The following is a 13,220-nucleotide window of genomic DNA, read 5'->3' on the forward strand; positions in this document are numbered from 1 at the left end:
CCTCGGCTCTGTCTCTGTAGCCGGCTTCCCTGTTCTAATACCTGTAAGCTCTGCGACACTCAGACGCCCCCGATCCTTCTGTGACCCTGCGGGACCTGAGGCCACGCTGACCCTGCGTGGGCTTCACCCCGGTTAAGCCTCTGGAGCGATGTCCCTCAGCGGAACAGACTTTTAAAAGTCCCGATTTTGTGCTCCGTTGCTCTGCCGCTTACCGGGAGCCGGCCCCTCCCCCCGCGGTCTATCTTCCCGTCGCTTTGGATTCACTTCTCCGCCCGTCCTACCTTTCAGAAAGTGGTTGATTATCTGTTTCTAGAGTTGCTGTTCTTCTTCTCTTCGATCTCCCGTTGGATTTGTAGGTGTTTGCAATCTTTAGATAAGCTATCTAGCTGATCTCCCGCTACCTGAAGTAGTCTCAGCCTGCTACTTCTCCGCCATCTTGACTCCTCCCTGGTATCAGTTTTCTAATAAGCAGACCAAAATACACACAGGATCCAGTGTATTGGGTCTGTTCTGTTCACCTGGTTGACTATTTTCTCTCTTTTTTAAAATTTTAATTCTCCCCCCCCACCCCCGGTTTCAGCATTCTTCTGATTTGTTTGGGGTTGTTGTTGCCATTTTAGTATTTTGTTTTCTTGTTCATCTATTCTTCTCTGGACAGAATGACAAGATGGAAAAACTCACCTCTACAAAGAGAACAAGAGGCAGTACTGATGACCAGAAACCTAATCAGTGTGGATATAAGTAAGACTTTGGAATTAGAGTTCAGAATAATGATTATAAAGATACTAGCTGTACTGGAAAAAAGCATGGAAGATACTAGAGAATCCCTTTCTGGAGAAATAAAAGAACTAAAATCTAATAAAGTCAAGATAAAAAAGGCTATTAATGAGATGTAATAAAAAATGGAGGTTTTAACTGCTAGGATAAATGAGGCAGAAGAGAGAATTAGTGATATAGAAGACAAAATGTTGGTGAATAAAGCAGCTCAGAAAAAGAGAGATAGGGGCGCCTGGGTGGCTCAGTGGGTTAAGGCCTCTGCCTTCGGCTTGGGTCATGATCTCAGGGTCCTGGGATTGAGCCCTGCATCGGGCTCTCTGCTCAGCGGGGAGCCTGCTTCCTCTTCTCTTTCTGCCTGCCTCTCTGCTTACTTGTGATCTCTGTCTGTCAAATAAAAAATAAAATCTTAAAAAAAAAAAAAGAAAAAAGAAAAAGAGAGATAAACAACTGCGTATCAAGGGAGAATTTGAGTCATAAGTGATACCATAAACCAAAACAGTATTAGAATTGGGATCCCAGGAGAGGAAGGGGAGAAGGGCAGAAGGTATACTGGAGCAAATTATAGTGAGGAATGCCCTAATCTGGGAGAGGAAACAGGCATTCAAGTTCAGGAGACACAGACAAAGCCCCATCAAAATCAATAAAAATAGGTAAACACCTTGACATATAACAGCAAAACTTGCAAATCTCAGACACACCTTCAAGGGTAGAAACATTAGATTGGAGGCAGACCTATCCACAGAAACCTGGCAGGCCAGAAATAACTGGCATGATCTATTCAGGGTACTAAATGAGAAAAATAAGCAGCCAGGAATACTTTATCCAGCAAGGATGTCATTCAAAATAGGAGGAGAGATAAAAAGCTTCCAAGACAAACAGGAACGAAAAGAATTTGTGATCTCCAAACCAGCCCTCCAAGAAATATTAAAAGGGATACTTTAAGTGAAGAGAAAGCCCAAAAGTAACAAAGACCAGAAAGGTACAGAGACAATATACACAGAAACAGTGAATTTATAGGTAGTACAATGGCACTAAATTCTTATCTTTCAATAGTTACCCTGTATTTAAATGGCCTAAATGCCCCAATCAAAAGACACAGGGTATCAGATTGGATAAAAAAGCAAGATCCATTGATATGCTGTCTGTAAGAGACTCTTTTTAGACTCCAAGACACCTCCAGATTTAAAGTGAGGGGGTAGAAAACCATTTATATCATGCTAATGGACATCAAAAGAAAGCTGGGTGGCAATCCTTATATCAGACAAATTAGACTTTAAACCAAAGACTGTAATAAAGATGAGGAAGGACACAGTATCAAAACTAAAGGGTCTATCCAACAAGATCAAACAGTTGTGAACAATTATGCCCCTAACATGGGAGCAGCCATTTATATAATCCAATTAGTAACAAAACTAAAGAAACACACTGATAATAGTAGGGGACTTTAACACTCCACTCACTGCAATGGACAGATCATCTAATCAGAAGATCAACAAGGAACAAGGGCTCTGAATGACACATTGGACCAGATGGACTTCACAGATATATTCAGAGCATACCATCCTAAAGCAACAGAATAAACATTCTTCTCAAGTGCTCATGGAACAGTCTCCACAGCAGATCACATACTGGGTCACAAATCAAGTCTCAACAAAAGACTGGGATCATTCCCTGCATATTTTCAGACCACAATGCTTTGAAACTGGAACTCAGTCACAAGAGGAAAGTTGGAAAGAACTGAAATACAAGGAGGCTAAAGAGCATCCTATGAAAGAAGAAATGAGTCAACCAGGAAATTAAAGAAGAATTTAAAGAATTCATAGGAACAAATGAAAATGAAAATGAAAATACAACCATTCAAAATCTTTGGGATGCAGCAAAAGTGGTCCTAAAAGGGAAGGAGACAGCAATACAAGCCTTTCTCAAGAAACAAGAAAGATCTCAAATACACAACCTAACCTTACACCTAACGGAGCTAGAGAAAGAACACCAAATAAAGCCTAAATCCAGCAGGAGAAGAAAATTAATAAGGATTAGAGCAGCAATCAATGAAATAGAAACCAAAAGAACAGTAGAATGGATCAAGGAAACTAGGAGCTGGTTCTTTGAAAGAATTAGTAAGATTGATAAACCCCTGGCCAGACTTATCAAAAAGAAAAGAGAAAGGACCCAAGTAAAATCATGAATAAAAGGGAGAAATTATAACCACCACCAAAGAAATACAAACAATTATAAGAACATATTAGAGCAACTATATGCCAATAATGAGGCAATCTGAAAGAAATGGATGCATCCCTAGAGATGTATAATCTACCAAAACTGAACTAGGAAGAAATAGAAAATCTGAACAGATCCATAACCAGAAAAGAAATTGAAGCAGTAATCAATAATCTTCCAACAAACAAGAGTCCAGAGCTGGATGGCTTCCCAGGGAAATTCTACCAAACATTTAAAGAAGACCTAATACCTATTCTTCTGAAGCTGTTTCAAAAAATAGAAATGGAAGGAAAACGTCCAAACTCTTTTTATGAGTCCAGTATTACCTTGATCCCAAAAGCAGACAAAGACCCTCCCAAAAGGGAGAACTACAGACCAGTATCCCTGATGAACACAGATGCCAAAATTCTCACCAAAATCCTAGCCAATAGGATCCAGAAGTACATTAAAAAGGATTATTCACCGTGACCAAGTGGGATTTATTCCTGGGCTGCAAGGGTTGTTCAACCTCTGCAAATCAATGTGACCTATTACACATTAATTAAAAAAAGGACAAGAACCAGATGATCCTCTCAACGGATAGAGAAAAAGCATTTAACAAAGTACAGCATTGTTTCTTGATTAAAACTTCAGAGTTTTAATATCAATATCACAAAAGCCATATATCAAAAGCCAACAGTGAATATCATTCTCAGTGGAGAAAAACTGAGAGCTTTCCCCCTAAGGTCAGGAACATAGCAGAGATGTCCACTCTCACCACTGTTATTCAACACAGTACTAGAAGTCTTAGCCTCAGCAATCAGACAAAAAGAGATAAAGGGCACCTGAATTGGCAAAGAAGTCAAATTCTCACTCTTCACAAATGACATGATACTCTATGTGGAAATCCCAAAAAATTCTACCCCCAAATTGCTAGAACTCATATGGAAATTCAGCAAAGTGGCAGGATAAAAAATCAAAGCACAGAAATCAGTTACATGTTTATATACTAACAGTGAGATAGAAGAAAGAGAAATTAAGGAGTAGATCCAATTTACAATTGTACCCAAAACTGTAAGATACCTAGGAATAAACCTAACCAAAGAGGCAAAGGATCTGTTCTCAGAAAACTACAGAACACTCATGAAAGAAATTGAGGCAGACACAAAGAAATGGAAAAATGTTCTATACTCATGAAGAACAAATATCGTTAAAATGTCTATGATACCTAGAGCAATATATACATTTAATGTAATCCCTATCAAAATACCATCAACTTTTTTCACAGAGCTGGAACAAAGAATCCTAAAATTGGTATGGAACCAGAAAAGAACCTGAATAGCCAAAGGAATGTTGCAAAAGAAGGCCAAAGCTGGTGTAATAAAACTTCAAGCTCTAATACAAAGTTGTAATCATCTAGACGGTATGGTACTGGCACAAAAACAGACACATAGATCAATGGAACAGAATAGAGAGCTCACAAATGGAACCTCAACTCTATGGTCAACCAATCTTTGACAAGGCAGGAAAGAATGTCCAATGGAAAAAAGACACTCTCTTCAAGAAATGGTGTTGGGAAAACTGGGACAGCTTTCTTCTCTATGTATATTCAGAAGAATGAAAGTGAACCACTTCCTGACACCATACACAAAAGTAGACTCAAAATGGAAGAAAGACCCAAATGTGAGATAGGAATCCATCAAAATCCTAGGGAAGAACACAGGCAGCAACTTCTTGGTAGACATGTCTCCAAAGGGAAACAAAGGCAAAAATGAACTATTGGGACTTCATCAAGATAAAAAGCTTTTGCACAGCAAAGGACAAAACCAAAAGACAATTGACAGAATTGGTGAAGATGTTTAAAAATGAGATATAAGATAAAGGACTAGTATCCAAAATTTATAAGGAACTTATCAAATTCAATGCTCAAAGAACAAATAATCTAATCAACAAATGGGCAGAAGACATTAACAGACATTTCTCCAAAGAAGACACACAAATGTTCAACAGACACATGAAAGAAATGTTCCACATCACTTGGCATCAGGGAAATATAGATCCAAATTGCAATGAGATACCACCTCACACTAGTCAGCATGGCTATAATTAACCACTCAGGAAATGACAGATTTTGGTGAGGATTCAGAGAAAGGAAAACCCTCATACACTGCTGATGGGAATGCAAGCTGGTGTAGCCACTCTGGAAAACAGCATGGAGGTCCTCAATAAGTTGAAAATAGAGCTACTCTAAGATCTAGCAATTGCACTACTAGGGATTTACCTTAAGGATACAAATGTAGGGATCTGTAGGGGCACCTGTACCCCAATGTTTATAGTAACAATGTACATAATAGCTAAACTATGGAAAGAGCCCAGATGTCCATTGACAGATGAATGGATAAAGAAGATGTTTGTGTGTGTGTGTGTGTGTATACACACAATGGAATACTACTAAGCCATCAAAAAATGAAATTTTGACATTTGCAATGATGTGGATAGAACTAGAGGGTATTATGGTAAGTGAAATAATTCACTCAGAGAAAGACTATTATCATATGATCTCACTCATATGTGGAATTTAAGAAACAAAACAGAGGATCAGAGGTGAAGAGAGGAAAAAATAAAACAAGAAGAAATCAGAGAGGGAGATAAACTGCAGGAGACTCTTAGTATTAGGAAATAAACAGGGTTGCTGGAGGGGAGGGGGCTAAGGGGAATAGGGTACTGAATGATGGACATTAAGGAGGGCACACGATGTAATGAGCACTGGGTATTATGTAAGGCTGATGAATCACTGACCTCTACCTCTGAAACTAATAATATATTATAGGTTAGTTAATTGAATTTAAATAAAAAATTTAAAAAATCAACTTAAAGGAGATATAATTTACAAAAAAATACATCCATATTTTAAAAACTCAATATACATTGACAAAAAAATGTTTCTTCATACACAAACCAAACTAGAATGGTTACAAATATATCTAAGAGCTATGGTAGATTAGAGAAAGGAAGGGAAAAAAATTTCAAAGCATTTTTAATTTTTCTTAAATTTTCTGATCTTGATTAAAAGTCTCATGTGAACCATTTTATCACACATTTCATCATGACATTTGCAATTACTCTAAAAAAAGATGAAATATTACCTGGCTTCTAAGATCACTATAACCATTAGAATTAAGATAGGATAGTTTAAAATAAACTAAGTGTGTGTGTGTGTGTGTGTGTGTGTGTGTGTAGGGAGAATAGCAAGACTTTAACATAACTTGTAATGATTAGTATTATTTGTCTCAAATGGAAGGATACATTTTCTGCTAGCTAACATGATTAGATGATTAGATAAGATGTTCTGATTAATTCTGACTTTTGGTTTTCTTTTTTTTTTCTTCAATATTTTATTTATTTGACAGAGAGAGTAAGAGAGCACAAGCAGAGCAGCTGCAGAGGGAGAAGCAGGCTCCCTGCTGAACAGGTAGCCCAATGCAGGGCTCTATCCCAGGACCCTGGGATCAGATCTGAGCTGAAGGCAGATGCTTAACCGACTGAGCCACCTAAGCACCCTGACTTAACGATTTTCTTTCCTCTACATCCACTGCTTTACTTTCTTCTGTTAAATACATGGCTATTTTATTATAAAATATTTTCATCACACAGAAAAAGAGAAAACAGAAACCAATATAGCGGCCACTAATTATAGGCAACATCAATATCTTGCCATATTTGCTTTTAACTTATTTTAAAAAAACAGCTTTACTTAGATACATACCATGCAATTTACTCATTTTAAAGTATATATATATATATGTATATATATATATATACATATATATATATAATTTTTTTTTTAAGATTTTATTTATTCATTTGACAGAGACCACAAGTAGGCAGAGAGGCAGGCAGATAGAGAGGAAGGGACTCAGGCTTCCTGCCAAGCAGAGAGCCTGATGTGGGGCTCAATTCCAGGATCCTGGGATCATGACCTGAGCTGAAGGCAGAGGCTTTAACCCACTGAGCCACCCAGGTGCCCCTAAAGTATATATTTCAATGGTGTTAATATATTTAGTGTGGTGTAAACATTACAATTTTAATACATTCTTCATGCTGATTGGTGATTTTTTTAAAAAAGGATCAGAAATCTAATCAAATGCTTTAAAAAGTCTAAGGTAAACTTTTAACATTAAAAACAAATAACTGTATGGGGGGATGGGGTAATTGGGTGATGGGCATTAAGGGCACTTGATGTAATGAGCATTGGGTGTTCTATGCAACTGATGAATCACTAAATTCTACCCTTGAAACTTATAATACACTATTTTAACTAACTTGACTTTAAATAAAATCTTAAAAAACAAAGATAAAAACAAATAAGCGTAATTTATATCTTTGTTGGGTTATCTGTAGTAGCTTATAATCACAATTAAAAATACAATCAGGGAACTTTCCAGAATGCTCGGTGAGAGGAGGAGGAGCGGTGGCTGCCCGAGCTGCGCAGAGCAATGCGCTCCTTCCTGCTTCCCCACACCAGCCTCGGGCCTCTCACCGGCTGTAGAAAATGGTGAAAGAAACCACTTACTATGATGTTTTGGGGGTCAAACCCAATGCCACCCAAGAAGAACTGAAAAAGGCCTACAGGAAACTGGCCTTGAAGTACCACCCTGGTAAGAATCCAAATTAAGGAGAGAAGTTTAAACAGATTTCTCAAGCTTAGTAAGTACTCTCTCATACAAAGAAAAGGGAATTATATGACAAAGGAGGGCAACAGGCAATTAAAGAAGGTGGAGCTGGTGGTAGTTTTGGCTCCCCCATGGACATCTTTGATATGCTTTTTGGAGGAGGAGGAAGAATGTAGAGAGAAAGGAGAGGTAAAAATGTTGTGTATCAGCTCTCAGTAACCTTAGAAGATTTATATAATGGTGCAACAAGAAAACCAGCTCTGCAAAAGAATGTGATTTGCGATAAATGTGAAGGCTGCGGTGGTAAGAAAGGAGCGGTCGAATGTTGTCCCAATTGCCGAGGTAATGGAATGCAAATAAGAATTCATCAGATAGGACCTGGAATGGTTTAGCAAATTCAGTCTGTGTGCATGGAGTGCCTGGGCCATGGGGAACGGATCAGTCCTAAAGATGGATGTAAAAGCTGCAATGGAAGGAAGATAGTTCGAGAGAAGAAGATTCTAGAAGTTCATATTGACAAAGGCATGAAGATAACATTCCATGGTGAAGGAGATCAAGAACCAGGACAGGAACCAGGAGATACTATCATTGTTTTAGATCAGAAGGACCATGCTGTTTTTACTCAGCAAGGAGAAGACATTTTCATGTGTATGGATATACAGCTGGTTGAAGCACTGTGCGGTTTTCAAAAGCCAGTATCTACTCTTCACAACCGAACCACTGTCATCGCTTTTCACCCAGGTCAAATTGCCAAGCATGGAGATATCAAGTGTGTGCTAAATGAAGGCACGCCAATTTATCGTAGACCATATGAGAAGGGTCGCTTCATCATCGAATTTAAGGTAAACTTTCCTGAGAATGGCTTTCTCTCTACTGATAAACTCTCTTTGCTGGAAAAACTCCTACCTGAGAGGAAGGAAGTAGAAGAGACTGATGAAATGGACCAGGTAGAACTGGTGGACTTTGATCCAAATCAGGAAAGATGGCGCCATTATAATGGGGAAGCATATGAGGATGATGAACATCATCTCAGGGGTGGTGTTCAGTGTCAGACCTCTTAATGGGGCCAGTGAATAACACTGCTGGCATTTTATATACAGTAGTGAATGAGTGAAGGACTATAATCATAGCTCACTACTTGCTATTGTTTTTAATATTCAACTATAGTAGTGTTTTAAAAGTTAAATGAAGGAAAAAAACTCAAATATAAAAGCAAAAAAAATACAATTAATAAACTTTAAACATTCTGAAGGGATGATTATCAGATATATACAAGTGGCTAAAAGCTTTCTGAAATAAGAGATTTATTCTACTTTTCTGATCTCGAATATTGTATATGCAATTTGTGATTCATTTTTATATTTTACACAAGATTATATAAACAACAAATGAAACCTATTTCTTACCTCTGGTGTCCCACAAAATGTTGTCGTCGTGTCAGATATAGCAATTCCTTCTTTACAAAGCCCAAAATCTGTTAAGACAACATGTCCCTGACAAACAGAGGGGCAGTAAGATAAAACAATGCATGGGCATAAACTGACAATTTTTAAAACCATTTCACTTTTAAATATTCGTAGACCCACAGGAAACTGCAAAAATAGTACATAGAGTTTTGTGTACCCCTCACTCAGCTTCTCCCAATGCTGATATCTTATATAACTGTAGTAAAATATGAAAATCGGGAAACTGACATTGGTAGACTACTGTTAACCAGACTGCCCATTTTATTCAGTTTTCACACCCATGCATTTGTGTGTGTGTGTATATGTAAGTGTGGTTCTATGCAGCAGAGATGTACAGATCTATGTCACTACCGCCACCATCAAGATAGAAAACTATCCATTACCCCAAAGGAACTAAGGAACACACTCATGCTACCCCTTTATCTTTGTACTCCCCTATTCCCACTGTCCCTGTCACCTTGCAACCATTCATGTTTTCCATCTCTATAGTTCTGTCATTTGGAGACTGTTACATAAATGGAATGAGGCTGCCCTTTGAGACTGCCTTTTTTCCACCAAGTATAATGATAATAAAATTGAGAATTGGCAGATTTTTTAAAAATATAATACTTACTACTGAATCCAAAAGAATATTTTCTGGTTTCAAGTCTCTATTAAAAGGAAAGAAAAGCAAAACTGAGTATTAACTGAAATAAAGTAATAAAAAAAGACGTTTTTACAAGAAATACATTAAAACGTACCTGTACACTATTTTGATGGAGTGCAAGTAACCCAATGCACTGGCAATTTCAGCAGCATAAAACCTAGCTCTGTGTTCAGGAAAGGACCGTTCTCTTTGTAAGTGGAAAAACAGCTGTAAAATGGAAAAAGAAATGGGTATTAGGATCATTCACACATAAAGTGAAACAAATATATCCTATAAATACAAAAAATAGGATTTTGGTTCTTCTGAACATGAGATAAAAAGCACAGAACTCTCACTCTGTATGTGTCCCCCTGTTCTCTCTTCAACCACACATCTTTCCTTACCCTTGCTAACTTGAACTTGCTCATCTCTCATTTATTCCGCAGTCCTCAATGTGGCAATGTCCTTACCACTCTGGAAAAGATTATCAATCAAGACCGATGATGCTGACATTGCCATGGAGTGAAATAAGATCTCTCACTAGCCCCTTTTCTGACTGTGGTTTCATTTGGGGGGGGGGGGAGAAAGAAAAAAATCAAACACTATTCAGAGACTGGAAACAAGTGGAGGCAGACCAAATATAACCCACAGATACAACGTGTTTGAGCCAAATACTGTTTTTAGAAAAAAATCTAAATTAACTGTTAACATTTAAAAATGGAGAAACTTAGTAAAAATTCAGGTTTGGTTTCTTCTGGGGGTGGGGGAGGAAGCGAAGCAACATCAAGCCTAAATTCCAGTGCGGTAGCAAATGGCTGGTGCTAAGCAGCAGCCTCTCCTGTTCATTTCCTGTACTTCTGAAATCGTATTTATTTCTTACCAGCTGTCCTTTTCTCATTAGGTCACCTGCCTGGGCGAAGTTTGCCCTAGGTCCTTACTCAAAGTTCCCTGGCTTCTAAAACAATGATCTCGCTCCTTCTTCCCTGGAGAATTCCATCTCTGCTGCTTTCTAGCCCCTTACAGCGCAGGGATAGCAATGTGTCTGGCCTCAGTTTCTCCACTGTTATTTTTTCTCTGGATACCCTGCCCAGGTAACCTGATCCATCCAGTGATTTTAACCACCTCTGTGCTGACGTCTTTCATGTGGACATACCCCACCTACACCTCTGCTTGGAGTCTCTCCTGCAAAGACTTGATGTCTGCTGCTTTTTCTGGAATATTTCACAAGCCAACACATTCAACTTGTCTGGAACAGAGTCCCTTGTCTTCTTTGCAGATTTACTGCTACTGCTGCTGTATTCTATCCTTAATGACATCACTTTCTACCCAGCCCTCTGAGCCATGGGAGGCAACAAGGTACAGTGAGAAGAGTCAGGTTTTAAAGCTGATCAGACTTGGATTCAAATTCTAGTTCTTCTCTTTCTGTGTGCAATTCATTTAACTTCTCTTACTAAAACTATCCCCCAATTTTTCTCAACCTCTTCTGAAAGGTTATGGTGAAGATCAGTTATAACAGATCCTGACAGAGTAGGAATGTGGAGGCTGGCTTGGGATTCATCCAGACTGTTCCTTTACCCTTAGCCTCTCTATCTATTGAATAAATTTTTCTGTTTTTATCTTTTAATTATTTCTGAAATACTCCTTCTTGTTTAGCCCTACTACTCCCTCTATTAGATGTAACTAATAGTACTGTAATATTCTATTTATTTATCTGAGCACATCTATCCAATATAATATTAATGAAAACTACCCAAAATGAAAATCTGACCATACACCAACGATAGCTAACTAAATCAAAGGCACCATGCCGAGGACTTTATGTGCTTGTATTATTTAATCTACCCAACTAGTTTCAGGCAAAAAACTAATGAGGAAGCTGAGGTTTGGGAAGGCTTGTCTATATGCTAGTATCATATCAAAGTAAGTACACATGTCAAGGTTAAACTGTTAAGTATGAAAATCAGAGGGACTATCAACTGATGAATTACTGAACTCTACATCTGAAAACCAATGATGTTCTATGTGTTGCCTAATTGAATTTAAATTAAAAAAAAAAAAAAAAAAGAGGGACACCTGGGTGGCTCAACTGGTTAAGCAACTACCTTCAGCTCCAGACAGGATCCCAGGAGGGATCAAGTCCCACATGGGGCTCCTTGCTCAGCAGAGTCTGCTTCTCCCTCTCAAATAAATAAATAAATAAATAAAATCTTAAAAAAAAAAAGTCAGGGGGACAGTACTAGTAAGAATAACAGGAAACCCATAATGAAATTATATCCCTCCTACCTCTCTCTGTACTTTCTCATATTTATTGCCCTTCTACTACTGTCCCATTCAGCTTCTCCTCCACCAACCCCAACATTCTATTCCATTCTTTTTATTTCCCATTATCTTAGCCAAGTTTCTCTCTTAGAGTACAAGCCTACATTTTCCCACCTTTGCCACTCAGTTTATGAGTGATCACTGTGTAAAACGGGATCAGACACAAGGTCCCAAAACAAGACAAAAAGCCACAGACAAAGCAGGAAGCTTGCAACAGGATCTAATCTAATCTAATTGCAGGACATTTCAAAGTCATGGATTGGTACTCAGGTCCAGGTTAAATCCAGGACATGACATTTACTAGAAAACATGGTGACATTGAGGAAGTTACTTAACTTCTCTGAACCTTAGAAGAGTATTTATCTCAAAGAGTTACAGTGATTAATTGAAATAATGCAAGTAAAGTAATTACAAGGTTCCAGGCCCTCAATAAATTCTCATTATATGTTAGCACTCCTGTACACACAGAATAAAATGACAAACTTCAAATCTTCAACCTTCAAAGTTTTGCCTCTACAGCAAGGAGGCATTTTTGTCATACAAATGCAGAGGGTTGAATAATGATTCTTTAAACGATCTTCCCCCCACAAATAACCCAGGTGTGTCTAATCACCTTTCAGGTTTGCAGTCTCCCTTCTAATTCCTTTATTGTACAGTTAAGTATACTATATTAAGTTTGAAATAATTATTTTCCTCTCTCTCTGATGGACCAGGGGATGAAAGATCCCTTTGTTAAGTCTAGGACACAATCTGGGAAAATAATTTTTAGAGACATTTGGAGGTCAGACATCAAATTAGAAAGGTGTGAGGACTGAGAAACAGAAGAACAGGGGGTGGTCCACTCTCTAAATCCTGGAATGACACGCTGCCTGAGTTCAATTCCTGGTTCTAATACTAACCACATGACTTGAGCAAGTTACCTAGCTTCTCTGTGCCTCAGTTTCTTTATTTTATATAACAGGATTATTATGAGGATAAAATAATAGAGAGCCAGAGTCCTGGGCACATTCAGTATACTTGATGCATGTTAGCTACTTCCATAATTATTATCATGACAGTAGCGTTTTCCAAAATGTATTTCAATATCCTTCTAATTCAGAGTTTGGGGGAATATTATTAACAGATTTGGTTCAAACAAAAAGGGACTGCATGCTAAGTAAATAC

The 13,220-nt window shown here is 38.1% G+C and overlaps 1 protein-coding gene and 1 pseudogene across 3 annotated transcripts in view; one reads left to right on the forward strand and one right to left on the reverse strand.

Moving 5' to 3' along the window:
• LOC111155378 (serine/threonine-protein kinase Sgk3) overlaps positions 1 to 13,220 on the reverse strand; it is a 144,747-nt gene that overhangs the window by 19,928 nt on the left and 111,599 nt on the right. For all 3 annotated transcript variants that reach the window (XM_022515527.1, XM_022515526.1, XM_022515528.1), the window contains 3 exons: positions 9,853 to 9,965; positions 9,726 to 9,762; positions 9,053 to 9,139 (listed from right to left, as the gene is read on the reverse strand). In XM_022515527.1, coding sequence (XP_022371235.1) covers positions 9,053 to 9,139; positions 9,726 to 9,762; positions 9,853 to 9,965 — 237 coding nt within the window. The remainder of the gene's footprint in view (positions 1 to 9,052; positions 9,140 to 9,725; positions 9,763 to 9,852; positions 9,966 to 13,220) is intronic.
• Positions 7,514 to 8,707, forward strand: LOC111155457 (annotated as a pseudogene).

The sequence above is a fragment of the Enhydra lutris genome, unplaced genomic scaffold (genome assembly GCF_002288905.1).
Source record: "Enhydra lutris kenyoni isolate GAN:26980312 unplaced genomic scaffold, ASM228890v2 scaffoldscaffold41, whole genome shotgun sequence".
Classification (NCBI taxonomy): domain Eukaryota; kingdom Metazoa; phylum Chordata; class Mammalia; order Carnivora; family Mustelidae; genus Enhydra; species Enhydra lutris.